Source organism: Erythrolamprus reginae, chromosome 2, assembly GCF_031021105.1.
Source record: "Erythrolamprus reginae isolate rEryReg1 chromosome 2, rEryReg1.hap1, whole genome shotgun sequence".
In the NCBI taxonomy this organism is placed as follows: Eukaryota; Metazoa; Chordata; class Lepidosauria; order Squamata; family Dipsadidae; genus Erythrolamprus; species Erythrolamprus reginae.
This window is the reverse complement of record NC_091951.1, coordinates 4,631,152-4,647,546: the sequence shown is the minus strand read 5'-3', so window position 1 is coordinate 4,647,546 and position 16,395 is coordinate 4,631,152. Positions and strand designations below refer to the sequence as shown.

Below are 16,395 nucleotides of genomic sequence, written 5' to 3'. Positions count from 1 at the left end.
TATTGCCTTCCAAACAAAACAGAAATGAAAATGGCAACAACGTTAGAAAAAAAGATCAATAAATTCAAGTGAATATACTTCTGATATTTTCTTAAATTCCATTAGTGCTGTATTTTTGCATGCTTACAATGCTGTGATGTAGACATGATGATTTGAATTTTCCAACACTGGAAGTTTTTAAGAAGATGTGGGATAACTATCTGTCTGAAGTAGTGTAGTGTTTCCCACGATTCAGGGGGTTGGACTAGAAGACCTCCAAAATAATAATAATAATAATAATAATAATAATAATAATAATAATAATAATAAAGGACTTGGAGCGGCTCACAACAATAAAACATCACATATAAATCCAATGTTAAAACAGTCTTTAAAAAACCCCTATTAAAAACAGTCATACAGCCCAAACACACCATCCATAACATCAAAGGCAGCTTAGGATATATCAATTCCTTCATGCCTGGCGACACAGATGAGTTTTCAAAAGTTTGTGAAAGGCAAGAAGGGTGGGGGCAGTCCTAATCTCCAGGGGGGAGCTGATTCCAGAGGGCCGGGGCTGCCACAGAGAAGGCTCTTCCCCTGGGTCCCGCCAGACGGCATTGTTTTGTTGACGGGACCTGGAGAAGGCCAACTCTGTGGGACTTAATTGGTCGCTGGGATTCGTGTGGCAATCCCTTCTAACTCTGTTATTCTATTCTGTTTCTATAGTCTTGAGTCATGAAAGCTTTGAACATATCCAGAAAATTTCTCTTACTTTACAATTAATCATTATTTAAATATTCCCCCATTGCATTAAAATTTGTTTTTCCCAAATCCAATACTTTGGTTGCAGTATAGGATTGCTCACAATCAGTTTTTACATCAAAAACATAGATGGTCACTGCAACCTAAATTTTCTCCCACCTTAACCTCTGAAACCCCATTCCCATTTGTAAAAACTAAATCTAGAATATTCTCCCCTCTAGTTGCTGTCTTAACTCACGAGTTGGGTCTGACTCACGAGGGGGGACAGACACCTGACATGGTATTCCTCTCGGAGCAATTGAGTAATAGTCTGAGACTAAGGGGCTTAGAAACATTGCCTTTGTCATGGTCAGACCATTTCTTACTGCGGCTTGATTTGAGTTGAGAAGGTGGTGGCGCTCCAACTCCAGCGGTCCTTGGAAGAAGCCGATTATCTAGGCCCTCAGCAGTCTGGATTCAGGCCCGGCTATGTTCTGCAGGCGTATTTCAACCGCCCATAATTACAGGGTAATTATTCCAGGAAGACACACACCACAGGATAAAAGGAAAACCCAAAAGTTTTTATAAACAGAAAAAGCTCCCTTTTTAAATGTCAAAGGGATTTTCTGGTACACACAAGGCACAGGTTACATGCAATCCAATTGCTCACCCAATAACTGGGAAATTGAGTCCAATTCTAAAGTCCAGAGACTCCACACACAATCTTGAACAGCACAAATACCACGATCTTGACAAAACAATGAATCAGATAAACTGCCACAAGGCTAAACCAGCACGCTGTTCTTTTTATCTGTAGCACTAATTACAGCAGCCCCACCCAACCACAGGTGGCCTCATTTTCTTTTGTAATAATCCTTCAGTTGTTGTCTCCTATGCATCACTCTACGCATGCGTGGATGTGTCATTAATTCTTGTTCAGAATCCAGGGATGATACAGATGATTGATCTCCTCCCGGGCTGTCTGCCAAACTCCCCTCTTCCCTGTCACTCATGCTTCCTTGGTCAGAGGAGGCTTCGTCGGCAGATTCCATCGAGAGCAAAACAGGCCTGTGGCATGTGGATGTTTCCCCCACATCCACCTGCACATTCCTTGGGGCAGGAGCTGGGCCAGAGCTAACCACAACAGGCTACAGCACGGAAACTGCTTTGGTCATGTTGATGGATGATCTCTGGAGGGCCCGGGACAGGGGCTTGTCCTCTGTCCTGGTGCTTCTTGACCTCTCAGCGGCTTTCGATACCATCTACCATGGTATCCTTCTGCGCCGGCTGGAGGGGTTGGGAGGGGGAGGCGCTGTTCTTCAGTGGTTCTCCTCCTACCTCTCTGGTCGGTCGCAGTCAGTGTTACTGGGGGGTCAGAGGTTGACCTCTAGGTCTCTCCGTTGTGAGGTGCCTCAGGGCTCGGTCTTCTCCCCCCTGCTATTTAATATCTACATGAAACTGCTGGGTGAGATCATCCAAGGGCATGGGGGTGAGGTATGCCGATGATACCCAGTTATACATCTCCACCCCATGTCCAGTCAACGAAGCAGTGGAAGTGATGTGCCGGTGCCTGGAGGCTGTTGGGGTCTGGATGGGTGTCAACAAGCTCAAACTCAACCCAGACAAGATGGAGTGGCTGTGGGTTTTGCCTCCCAAGGACAATTCCATCTGTCTGTCCATTACCCGGGGAGGGAATTATTGACCCCCTCAGAGAGTGTTCGCAACTAGGGCGTCCTCCTCGATCCACAGCTAACATTGGAACACCAGCTTTTGGCTGTGGCGAGGAGGGCATTTGCCCAGGTTTACCTGGTGTACCAGTTGCGGCCCTATTTGGACAGGGAGTCATTGCTCACAGTCGCTCATGCTTATTATTATTACTATTACCAAACTTTGCTGATTTTGGTTTATAGTTATTAAAAAGCAATACCTTTCTCTCCTCCTTCTCTGTGATCTGAAAGTGCGATTTAAAATGGCTTTTCCCTCCTTTTTATCCTTCCCAGTCTAGTCCCACCCCAGCCTAATCTGTGAGTGGTCTGTGCTTGAACTCAAACTGCCAATAAAATTGTCCCTTACAGCTTGAACTCAAACTGCCAATAAAATTGTCCCTTACAGCCAGTAATATCTGCCCAAGCTTTGTGAATTCAAAAAATAGAAAATGTCTTAAAAAGCAGTACCTTTCTCTCCTCCTTCTCTGTGATCTGAAAGTGCGATATAAAATGGCTTTTCCCTCCTTTTTATCCTTCCCAGTCTAGTCTCGCCACAGCCTAATCTGTGAGTGGTCTGTGCTTGAACTCAAACTGCCAATAAAAATTTCCCTTACAGCCAGTAATATCTGCCCAAGCTCTGTGAATTCAAAAAATATTGATATGATTGTATCAGTCCAGAGATGGGCAACATGAGGGAAGGCAAGGAAACATCACCACAAAATTAGGACAAAGAGCTTATAAGTTGCATTTCCTAATTCAGCATCGCAATAACCCCGTTCTCCTTATGATTGTTTCTCAGTTATTACTTACAATACATAATGTGAAGCAGGGGCGAAAGGCTAATTTTGATGTAAGCAAAGTAGGAAAAGCTGAATTAGTAAGGGATTCAGGACCAATGCATTTCTGACTACAACTCTGTGTCGGGTTTCTGAGTACAGCATCCACCAAAAGCAGAACTCCAAAGCAGATAGATTCCTCAAAGAAAGTGTTTATTGGATACACCTCATTGACACAGACCAACTCTAAAAGTTCCTGCAGTTTTCTTTCAATTAAAAGAGTAAATATTCCCTCCCCAGCGTCAATGATCCCACTGGTCCAATGAAGGTAGCTGGAAGGTAGCTGTTGGGCCACTCCTCTATAATCTGTCAGGATTAACTTGGATTGGTTTGATGGATCCTCCTCCTCCCTTCACCCTTCCAATGTTCATAGCAACTAGGAGGCAGGAGAAAAATGGCATCAGCCAGGTCAGCTTCAAAGTGGACGCACTAGTCCAGTGGATATACTCATCAGAGCATCTTGAAACGATTGGGGAATCTCCACCTCTTAAATATTGGCAGCCACACATCACTATCAGGCCAAAGGATAACCTTAACCTCCACTCATCCCATGTTTTTTTTAAAACCTCCTACTTAGCAAAAAAAGCAGGAGGGATTGAGGATTTAGAATCAAAATTAGAATCCAGAAAATCGCCGTTTTTGCGATTTCCCCCCCCATGCACGCATTAATCCCTTTTACATTGTTTCCTATGGGAAACATTGTTTTGTCTTACAAACTTTTCGCCTTACGAACCTCCTCTGGGAACCAATTAAGTCCGTAAGACGAGGTATCACTGTATAGTTTAAAAAACACATTCGTCACTATTCACTCCCCAAAACATACTAAGACCCTCGTTGGTCAGGGGGCTAGGAGCCTCAGGCCTGGCGGCACAAAATAAATATTTAAACTTTTACGGAAGGCAAGGAGGGTGGGGGCAGTTTGAATCCCTGGAGGGAGTTGATTCCAGAGGGCCGGGCCCCCCACAGAGAAGGCTCTTCTCCTAGGCCCCACCAACCAACATTATCTGGTTTATAGAACCCAGAGGAGACCGACTCTGTGAAAACTGACAGGGTGCTGGGATTCATGTGGCAGAAGACGGACTTGGAGGTAATCTGGCCTGATGCCATGTAGGGTATTAGGATTCTATGCCACTGTTTTCAAGGATTGTATTAGGTTTTTTTGGCTGCTGCCACACACAGATGAATCATGGTTAAGTGGTCACACATTCTGATTCCAATGTCCCTCTGACTGTATAATCTGGTTTTCCTTCCCAACCTTATTTTTTCTCCACATAAAATTTCATTTTATTGGGTTCAAATTGTCTCATTTGGGTCAGAAAGGCACAATATGCATACAAATAAATATCTATAGAATATATGGCGAACCAGGGGTTAGAATGCAGTACTATAATTGCCCACAGTCAGTAGTTTGGTTCTGTCGTGGTGATTGTTGATTCAGCTTTTCATCCTTCTGAGATGGGTAAAATGAGGACCCAGATTTCTGGAGACAATATGTTGACTTTGTAAAGTGTTCAGAGAGTGCTGTAAAGCATAATGGAGTAATCTAAGTGGAATTGCTATTGCTATAGAGTTTCTCCTGAGTGTGTATCCTTTTATGCAAAGGTCTTTCCACATTTCATGCTTCTCCCCTATGTGGATTTTCATATGGAAAATAAGATTAACATTTTGAACAAAGACCTTTCCAAACTCCATCCATTTAAATGACTTCTCCCATGTGGATCTTTTTATGGGAAGCAAGATACCTGTTCTGAGTAAAGGTCTTTCCACACTCCATGCATTTAAAGGGTTTCTCCGCCATGTGTACCATTTCGTGCGTTCTGAGGTTGCTGCTACGAGAAAAGCTCTTTCCACATTCCATACATTTATATGGCTTCTCCCCTGTGTGGATCATCTCATGGGAAATAAGATGAGCTCTTTGAACAAAACTCCTTCCACACTCCATGCATTTAAAAGGCTTCTCCCCTCTGTGTCGCCTTGTGTGGATAGTAAGTCCACCGTTCTTAGCAAAGGTCTTTCCACACTCCATGCATTTATATGGTTTCTCTCCTGTGTGGAGTTGTTTGTGGCTAGTAAGTCCTCTGCTATATGTAAAGCTTTTCCCACATTCCATGCACTTATACGGCTTTCCCCCTGTGTGGATCATCTTATGGGAAATTAGATGAACTCTTTGAACAAAGGTCTTTCCACACTCCATGCATTTATATGGCTTTTCACCTGTGTGAATCATCTTATGGGAAATAAGATTACCTCTTTGAGTAAAGGTCTTTCCACACTCCATGCATTTATATGGTTTCTCTCCCGTGTGAAGCTTGTTGTGTATTCTGAAGCTATCCCTGCGAGAAAAGGTCTTCCCACACTCCGTGCATTTATATGGTTTCACTCCTGCGTGGGTCATAATATGACAAATGAGATGACCTCTTTCAACAAAGGTCTTTCCACACTCCATGCATCTAAATGGCTTCTCCCCTGTGTGCAACATTTTGTGTCTTCTGAGGCTGCTCCTACGAGAAAAGGTCTTTTTACATTCCATGCATTTATACGGCTTTTCACTTGTATGGATCGTTTGATGGGAAATAAGATTACTTCTTTCACCAAACTCTGTGCATTCATATGGTTTCTCTTGTTGGGCAAGAAAGTCTTGCATCAGAGCATCAGTGGAAGATGAGCTTTCCTGATTCCAATTATTTGACTGGTTTCTCTCATGGCTTTTGAATTCCGTTCGAATTCCAAACGTCTCCATTTCATCGTTAGCAGTGATCACTTGGAATAGTTCACAGCAATCTTGATTCTCCTGCCCATTATTGCCTTCCAAACAAAAGAGAAATGAAAATGGCAACAACGTTAGAAAAAAAAGATCAATAAATTCAAGTGAATATCCTTCTGATATTTTCTTAAATGCCATTAGGCTGTATTTTTGCATGCTTACAATTGTGTGATGTGGACAATAATAAGAATAATAATTTATTAGATTTGCATGCCGCCCATCTCCGAGGACTCAGGGCAGATCACAACAACAATAACAATACAGTACAAATTTAATGGTTAAAACTAAAGTTAAAAACCCACTATCATTAATATCGATACTACACAATCAATGATTTGAATGCTCCAACCCTGGAAGTTTTAAAGAAGATGTTGGAGAATTATTTGTCTGAAGTAGTGTAGTGTTTCCTGCCTAATCAGGGCGTTGGACTAGAAGACCTCCAAAGTCCCTTCCAACTCTGTTATTCTATTCTATTTGTACATTCATGAGTCATGAAAGCTTTGAAAATATCTAGAAAATTTCTCTTACTTTACAATTATCTACCACGTTTCCCCAAAAGTAAGACAGGATCTTATTGTCAGGCCTCCTGACAGAATAACAGTGATAGGGAATGCTTCCGGATCTCCATCACCCAAAATTGGAAACTCCCTAATGGGCAGTTGAAAATGGTTTTCCACTCGTCCCCCTGATTGGCTGAGACAGTCTGTGCTTAGTGGGTACTGACCCGGTCTTTAGTAGTTCAGTTAGGGACAAGGCAACCTCAGCGAAAGCTGGAATGAACTGCCGGTAGAAATTTACAAAGCCTAAGAAACTCTGTAGTTGTTTGCGTGTGCGGGGAGCTTCCCAATCTAACACAGCCTTCACCTTGGCGGGGTCCATTTCGATGGCTTTGGAATACAGAGATTTGGGGAAAGTGTTCAGTGAGGAAGATTGCAATGATCTACCCCCTCACAGACCCACTGACTGCGCTATAGAATTTGAACCAGGGGCCACGCTCCCAAAACCTACAATGTACGCAATGTCACCCAAAGAATTGGGAGAGCTGAGAAATTACATCGACACCAAGTTAAAAAGGGGATTCATCCAGCCTGCAAAATCAAGGACAGCAGCCCCAGTCCTCTTCAAGGAGAAGAATGAAGGGGTTCTTCTTGTGGTTGATTACCGGAACCTGAACGGTGTATGCGTGCAGAATATGTATCCCCTCCCCCTCATGAAGTCGGTTTTGCACACTGACCCATGGTTCAACAACCACAAAGAAATCCTAACACTGAGGGAAGGGTTGGCTTGGAAGGGAACCAAACTGTATGTGCCTGCCAGCTTGCGATTAGATATTCTCCAACGGAGTCATGACTTCAGACTAGGGACCCACTTCGGGTTCCTGAAAACATTGCACCTGGTGCGGAGACAATTCTGGTGGCCCAGAATGAGAGCAGAAGTCGAAGGCCATGTGAAAAGTTGTGCCACCTGCGCCCCCTAAAGCATAGGCCAGAAGACCCCCTGGATTACTGCAGCAAGTAGCCAGCCCTATTAGGCCCTGGGAAGAAATAGCGATGGACTTCATAGTGGAACTCCTTGAGAGCAAGGGAAACACTGTTATATGGACTGTAATTGATTGATTCTCCAAACAAGCCCATTTCATCGCTTGTTTGGGGCTACCTACTGCCAGACACTTGGCGAAGTTATTCCTAAAACACATTTACAGGTTGCATATCATATCAGATCGGGGGGGTTTCAATTCACTGCCAGATTCTGGAGAGAATTTGTTCGCACCATTGGTTCCAGCCAAGGACCTAGTTCTGTGTTCCACCCTTCCACAAATGGAGCAGCCGAGAGAGCTAACGCCCTAGTGGAACAATACCTTAGATATTATGTGAGTTACCAACAGAACGACTGGGCTGAATTATTGATTTTCGCAGAAGTAGTTTACAACAATTCTGTACACAGTAGCACGGAACTAACTCCTTTCCAGGTAACCAGTGGTCGAGATTTTGTTCCCATGCCGGAACTACCTACAGAACCTCCCTTGTCCGTCACGTCGGCGGAGTGGATGGAGAAACTGAAGAGAGGATGGGGGGACACCAAGAAGATGCTGGTAGTGGCAGCGCAAGCCTACAAGAAGCAAGCAGATAAACACCGATCTCCCCAGCCCCCTTTTAGAATGGGAGATAGTTTTCCTATCTACCAAGTACATTCGGTTGAGGTTGCCTAGCAAAAAGCTAGGTCCAAAATTCCTGGGCCCTTTCCCAATTGTGAAAGTAATCAACCCGGTCACGGTGCAGCTTGTGTTGCCTAGAATCCTAGGGAGGATCCACCCTGTATTTCACTGTAGCCTGCTAAAGCCGATGATCGAGTCCAACGTTAGGCCACACACACAGCCGCCGCCTTCCCCTGTTGTGACTCAGGGAGAATCCTACTACCAAGTGGAAAAGATTTAGGATTTCCGCATTTTTAGAGGAAATTTATAGTACCTAATTCACCTCTATCAGAGGCTACTTGGGTAAAGAGTCGGGATGTCAAGGCTGATAGGTTAGTCAGGCAGTTCCATGAGAATTACCTGTTATAAGCCAAGGGTTCCCGGAGGGAGGAGGTAGAAAGTTTTGGAAGTGGTACTGCCCTGATGCTTTACTCAATTGTTCAGGATATGGAGGCTTAGGGAAGGGGGGCCGCCTGTCAGGCCTCCTGACAGAATAACAGCGATAGGGAATGGGAGGAGTGAGAGAGAGAGAGAGACGTTGGAACTACAGCACATTCTTTGGGCAGAGCCATAGATGTACTTTACAAGGAGAAGCTAGTATTCCCTTCCCCGGATTGGTACATGGGATGCACTTGTGGGTGTGGGGTTGTGGAAATGAACTTTAATAAATCACGGAAGTGAAATTCAGTGCTGGTAATATCACGGCTAGAATCCAGACATGGCTCTGATAATAAATGGAACTTTCTGTGTTTAAACAGCAGTGGATTTGAATTTATTTCTCAGATGCTAGCTGGTTCACTGACACTTTTTTTTAACCCAATATAAGTGTGTGGCCTTATTATCAGGGGGATCTTATTATTTTGGGGGTGCAGGAGGCAGCAAGCATGGGACCGGATGCCCTGCCACCATCCCCTCTCCTCCCTGTTTTTTGTGCCAGCCAAGCAGCTGCCTGGTGCTGCCCAGATGTGTCCCGTAGCAGCTTCATGGAATAGGGCACTGCAAGGTTTCATCATACCGAATGAACTTCATCATACCGGTGTAGCTGGTGTCCTACTGTGCCAGTATGTTGAACCTCACGAAAATGCTGCCATTCATGCATGCAACATCACAACTAATCTTGCAAAGTCCTGCTCCAAAGAGCTCGTCTCGGGGTAGGGCGCAATTTGGGGCATGGCCGGTAGGGCCGGGATGGGGTGGGGTAAGCCACGCATCTTACTAGAGTCTGGCAGCTCCGTAGCGTCTCTTGGCTGCTTTGCGCAGAGAAAAACCTTGAACGGTAACGAAAAAACTTTCCACGAGTTTGCAAAGTTGTTAATTTCTAGCATTTTTAGGAAATTTTTCTTTACAATACAGGGTGCTTCTCTGGCAAGAGACGTGACAAAGCTGCCAGTCTCCAGTAAGTTGTGATCTTGCAGTGAGGTGTAATTCCGGGGAGGGGGGTGTTGGTGGCGGGAGGGCAGGACTTATTTTCAGGATGTTCTATTTTCGATTAACCATGGTATACACAGCAGGAATGCATTGCTACCAATTCGGTAGGCGACTGCGCACCAGTAGCAGCCCCCAGATTGCACAATTTGGAAGCGACCGCGTTGGTATCAGACTGTTGGGTGCCAATGTCTTTTTTCTTTAATTTTTCATGTTTTTTGCTTCATGCACATGTGCAGAAGAAAAATATTGTGAGGGGAGATGAATGCTAGATTTCAGAGACTTTTTGGTGAAAAAATTCCACCAAAATCTCTTATCGCACCTGCGCCCCCTTGTAAGACCTTGGTGAGTTTTTGATTCCTACGCATGTGCAGAAGGAAAATCATGTTGGGGACACGTACGCGAGATGACCCGAGCTGGGCCACAGTGCATCGGTAGTGGCTGGTAAGAGCAATCTGCTCCTGGTATACAGTATGTCACAGGTGACTACACTGACTCACATTTTGTAAATATTTAAGTACAGTGGCGCCTCTACCTAAGAACGCCTCTACCTAAGAACTTTCCTAGAAAAGAACCAGATGTTCAAGATTTTTTTGCCTCTTAAGAACCATTTTCTATTTAAGAACTCGAGGCCGAAAAAATTTCCCAGGAAATTTGAGAGCGGCACGAAGGTCCGGCTAGTTTCCTGCCATTCCCCCCAGGTTTCTCTCTCTGGCGCAGTGTATGGGAGGCAGCCTCACACCAGGTGTATGGGAGACACATGCTCCTTCTCGCGGCCTCAGAGCCCCCCCTTTTTTTTAAGCCTTAAAGTTTTGGATTTTTTTATTCCCCTCACCTCACCTTCTTCTTTCGGCAGTGACTCTTCTCCTCCTCTTCTTCTTCCTCCTCCTCCTCCCACCCAAATTCCGAGCTTTTGAGGCCAAATTGTTGCTGCTCGAATGGCAGGCACTAGTGTAACAGAAAGTCCCCAAATGTTTGGTGTTTCAAAAGGTAATGTCTTAAAAGTAATGACTGCTTTTGAAAGAGAAGGGCAAACGTCCTCAGCCAAGCACAGGTCTGGTCGAAAGTCGAACGGGGAATTCCTCAACCACCCTCTTTTTCATTAGCTAATAACCACTTTTTCCTTACTCCCGGTCTCTTATCTTCTTCAACCCAATAATTAAGTTGTTTAATCCCACTCCCTAAACATTGATGCTAATAAACCCCCTGGCAATAACTGAAACAGGTACACCATCTTGAGAAATACCATCATTTTTAATGTTCTTATTTTAGCCATTAACAGGTGATTCATGGTTAAGTGGTCATTCATTCGGATTCCAAGGTCTCTCTGAATGTTACTGTGTTTGAGCCATGTTTCATGTTTCATCTGTTTTTCCTGCCCAATCTTACTTATCTCTACATGAAATTTCATTTTGTTGGATTCAAATTGTCTCATTTGAATCATAAAGGCACAGTATGCATACACATAAATATACAGTGATACCTCGTCTTACGAACCCCTCATCATATGAACTTTTCAAGATACGAACCCGGGGTTTAAGATTTCTTTGCCTCATCTTAAAAACCCTTTCCGTCTTACGAACCTGAGCCCGGGTCCATGGGCTCTCCTACTGCACATGAGCTATCTGACTGCCGAAGGGATTCCCCTGCCTTGTGACTGTCACCACCGGGTTTTCCCATTTGATTGCATGGGAATTCCCCGCCGTAATTTCCCACCCCCTTTTGTTTGCACCTGAGGCGGGGAATGCCGGAATGCAAGAAACGAAGCTCTCCTAAAAGCTTCGTTTCTTGCCCCAAATCTGGGGAGCGATTTTTGGAGTGATTTGGGGCAAGAAACGAAGCTTTTGGGAGAGCGATTTTTGGAGAGATTTGGTGTAATAAATGAAGCTTTGGGGGAGCGATTTTTGGATAGATTTGGGGAAGAAACAAAGCATTTGGGGGAGCAATTTGGGAGAGATTTGGGGCGGTGTTAGCCTTTGTTAGGACCTCCATCCCTCACTTCTCCTCGCTGTCTGTCTCCACTCCGTTAGCCTTCACTTTGCCTGCCTGCTGCTTTTTTTAAGCCTTAAATTTATTTATTTTATTTATTTATTGGATTTGTATGCCGCCCCTCTCCGTAGACTTGTGGGTTTGCACGCATTATTTGCTTGTACATTGATTTCTATGGGAAACAATGTTTCGTCTTACGAACTTTTCACCTTACACACCTCGTTTCGGAACCAATTAAGTTTGTAAGACAAGGTATTACTGTATATAGAAAACATGGTGAATCAGTGTTAGAATGAAGTACTATAGGCTAATTGCCTACAGTCAGTAGTTTGGTTCTGTCGTGGTGATTGTTGATTCAGCTTTTCATCCTTCTGAGATGGGTAAAATGAGGATCCAGATTTCTGGAGACAATATGTTGACTTTGTAATAGAGTTTCTCCTGAGTGTGTATCCTTTTATGCAAAGGTCTTTCCACATTTCATGCTTCTCCCCTATGTGGATTTTCATCTGGAAAATAAGATTAACATTTTGAACAAAGGCCTTTCCAAACTCCATCCATTTAAATGACTTCTCCCATGTGGATCTTTTTATGGGAAGCAAGATACCTGTTCTGAGCAAAGGTCTTTCCACATTCGATGCATTTAAAGGGTTTCTCCCCTATGTGTATCATGTGGTGTGTTCTGAGGTTGCTGCTACGAGAAAAGCTCTTTCCACATTCCATACATTTATATGGCTTCTCCCCTGTGTGTATCATTTCGTGCGTTCTGAGGTCGCTCTTACGAGAAAAGGTCTTCCCACACTCCATGCATTTATATGGTTTCTCTCCGGTGTGGATCATCTTATGAGAAATCAGATGACCACTTTGAACAAAACTCTTTCCACACTCCATGCATTTAAAGGGTTTCTCCCCTGTGTGGAACATTTTGTGTCTTCTGAGGTCACTCTTATGAGAAAAGGTCTTCCCACACTCCATGCATTTATATGGTTTCTCTCCGGTGTGGATCATCTTATGAGAAATCAGATTACCACTTTGAACAAAACTTCTTCCACATTCCATGCATTTAAAAGGCTTCTCCCCTCTGTGCAGCCTTGTGTGGATAGTAAGTCCACCGTTCTTAGCAAAGGTCTTTCCACACTCCATGCATTTATATGGTTTCTCTCCTGTGTGCAGCTGTTTGTGGCTAATAAGTCCTCTGCTATATGTAAAGATTTTCCCACATTGCATGCACTTATACGGCTTTCCCCCTGTGTGGATCCTCTTATGGGAAATTAGATGAACTCTTTGAACAAAGGTCTTTCCGCACTCCATGCATTTATATGGCTTTTCCCCTGTGTGGATCCTTTTATGGGAAATAAGATTATTTCTTTGAGTAAAGGTCTTTCCACACTCCATGCATTTATATGGTTTATCTCCCGTGTGAAGCTTGTTGTGTCTTCTGAAGCTATCCCTATGAGCAAAGGTCTTCCCACACTCCATGCATTTATACGGTTTCACTCCTGCGTGGATCATAATATGACAAATGAGATGACCTCTTTCAGCAAAGGTCTTTCCACACTCCATGCATTTAAAGGGTTTCTCCCCTATGTGTATCATTTTGTGTCTTCTGACGTTGCTCTTATGAGAAAAGGTCTTCCCACACTCCATGCATTTATATGGTTTCTCTCCAGAGTGGATCCTTTTATGAGAAATCAGATGACCATTTTGAACAAAACTCTTTCCACACTCCATGCATTTATATGGTTTCTCTCCTGAGTGGATCCTCTTATGGGAAATAAGATTACCTTTTTCAGCAAAGGTCTTTCCACACTCCATGCATTTATACGGTTTCTCTCCTGTGTGGATCTTTTTGTGTCTTATGAGGTTGCTCTTACTAGAAAAGGTGTTTCCACACTCCATGCATTCATATGGTTTATCTCCTGTGTGGATCATCTTATGAGAAATCAGATGACCTCTTTCAACAAAGGTCTTTCCACACTCCATGCTTTTGTTTGGTTTCTCTCCTGTGTGGATTATCCTGTGAGAAATAAGGTGATCTCTTTCAAGAAAACTCTTTCCACAATCCATGCTTTTAAACGGCTTCTCTCCTGTGTGGATCCTCTTATGGGAAATAAGATTACCTTTTTCAGCAAAAGTCTTTCCACACTCCATGCTTTTATACGGTTTCTCTCCTGTGTGGATCTTTTTGTGTCTTATGAGGTTGCTCTTACGAGAAAAGGTGTTTCCACACAACATGCATTTATATGGTTTATCTCCTGGGTGGATCATCTTATGAGAAATCAGATGACCTCTTTCAACAAAGGTCTTTCCACACTCCATGCTTTTGTTTGGTTTCTCTCCTGTGTGGATAATCCTGTGAGAAATAAGGTGATCTCTTTGAAGAAAACTCTTTCCACATTCCATGCATTTAAATGGCTTCTCTCCTGTGTGCATCCTTGTGTGGATAGTAAATCCACCCTTTTTAGCAAAGGTTTTTCCACACTCCAGGCATTTATATGGTTTCTCTCCTGTCTGGAGCTTTTTGTGTCTATGAATTCCAAACGTCTCCGTTCCATCTTTAGCATTGATCCCTTGGAATAGTTCACAGCAATCTTGATTCTCCTGCCCATTATTGCCTTCCAAAAAAAAAAAGAAATGAAAATGGCAACGTTAGAAAGAAAGATCAATATATTCAAGTGAATATCCTTCTGATATTTTCTTAAATTCCATTAAGCTTGCATGCTTACAATTGTGTGATGTGGATAATAATAATAATAATAATAATTATTATTATTATTATTTATTAGATTTGTATGCCACCCCTCTCAGAGGACTCGGGGTGGCTCACAACAGCAATAACAATGGAGTACAAATCTAATGGTTAAAACTAAAGTTAAAAACCCACTATCTTTAAAAAACAATCGATACTACACAATTGATGATTTGAATGCTCCAACACTGGAAGTTTTAAAGAAGATGTTGGAGAATTATTTGTCTGAAGTAGTGTAGCGTTTCCTGCCTAATCAGGGGGTTGGACTATGTTGTGGTTGGCTCTGGCCCAGGGAATGTGGAGGTGGATGCAGGGGAAACTTCAACATGTCATAGGCCTGTTTTATTGCCAACAGAGTCAGTTCAGAGTGCAGTTTCCTCGGACGAAGGAGGTGGGAGTGACTTGGAAGAGGGGGGCTTGGCACATAGCCCAGGCAGTCACTCTCCATTATCTTCCCTTGATTCAGATGATGAGGTCTTGGACCCACGCAAGCGCAGAATTATGCGTAGAAGAGACCAATTAAGGACATATTACAGGAGATAAGAGAGACCACCTGTGTTTGGGTGGGGCTCCAGTAATTAGGGCTGCTGCTATAAATAGCAGCGTGTGGGTTTGGCCGTTGTGGAAGAGTATCTGATCGCAGTTCGTCAGGAATCATGTGTTGTTTTCTGGCCTTTGTTGATTTTTCAAGATTTTGAAACCAAAGCAGAGCAGTGTGTGTGGAGGTGCTTCACTTCGTGGAAGATTCTTCACAGCTCCAAGCTAAGTACTTAAGGACTGTAAGGGACTTGTACAAATTACCAGGTTGTTTTGGGATGAGTGCTCTTTGCAGTACAAAAAGAGTGCTTAGTTTATTTTGAATTTTGTGATAAAAAACATTGTTTTGAATTTTCAAACGTGTGTGTGTCTCTGAAATTTGTACCCTTGAATTTTCGGGAGGCTCCTACCAGAGAGCCCGGCAGAACAGACTAGAAGACCTCCAAAGTCCCTTCCAACTCTGTTATTCTATTCTATTTGTACATTCATGAGTCATGAAAGCTTCTTCCTTCTTCTTCTTCCTCCTCTTCCCACCCAAATTCCGAGCTTTTATTTCTTTCCAAATGGGTTTTCACAAATTATTTGCTTTTACATTGATTCCTATGGGAAAAATTGCTTCTACTTAAGAACGTTTCTACTTAAGAACCTGGTCATGTCACGAATTAAGTTCTCAAGTAGAGGAACCACTGTATATCTTTTTATGTGAAAACACTGAAGAAATAACATTTGGGTACAACGTAAAGTAGTGAATATAGAGCTTATATAACAGTGTAAATGTGCTGACCCCTCAAAATAACACAACATGCAGCCACTAATGTCTAATTTGCTGGCAAATAACAAAACAAAATTACCATGATAAGTGCAAAATGAGTAAACAGTGTGATGAAGAAGCTGTGAAGGTAAACCAAATTCTTGGTTGCCTCACCAGATGTATCACCATGAAGAAAAAGGAGGAACTAACATAGTACAGTAGTACGTCTAGATACAAGCTGCTCCTCATGCGAGTATTCCAAGTTACGAGCTGAGATGCGAGCAAAATTTCTGTTCGACACCCAAGCTCAAATCCAGGATACGAGCCGAGCGTCCACTAGGTGGTGCAGGAATTCAATTTTTTCCAGTTATCTCTGCGTGAAAAGCCAAATCTAAATGCATTCGTTCGAGATACGAATTGATCGACATACGAGCTCGGCTCTGGCACGAATTAAACTCGTATGTCGAGGTACCACTGTACTTAAGGGTTTGGTCACATCCCATTTGGAACTCTGTGACCAGTTCTGAAGACCTCACTTCATAAAGCTATTGATAGGATTGTGTGAGTCCAGAGATGGGCAACATGAGGGACGGCAAGGAAAGATCACCACAAAACTAGGACAAAGAGCCTCTGAGTTGCATTTTCTAATTCAGCATCCCTATAACCCCGTTCTCCTTATGATTGTTTCTCAGTTATTACTTGGAATACATAATGTGAAGCAGGG

At 43.3% G+C, this 16,395-nt stretch overlaps 1 protein-coding gene across 1 annotated transcript in view; it reads right to left on the bottom strand.

Annotated features, from left to right (window-relative positions):
* Positions 1-16,395, bottom strand: part of LOC139162981 (zinc finger protein 208-like) — a 72,701-nt gene that overhangs the window by 10,296 nt on the left and 46,010 nt on the right. The window contains exons 7-8 of the mRNA XM_070743890.1: positions 12,242-14,249; positions 4,971-5,847 (exon numbers count right to left, since the gene is read on the bottom strand). Coding sequence (XP_070599991.1) covers positions 4,971-5,847; positions 12,242-14,249 — 2,885 coding nt within the window. The remainder of the gene's footprint in view (positions 1-4,970; positions 5,848-12,241; positions 14,250-16,395) is intronic.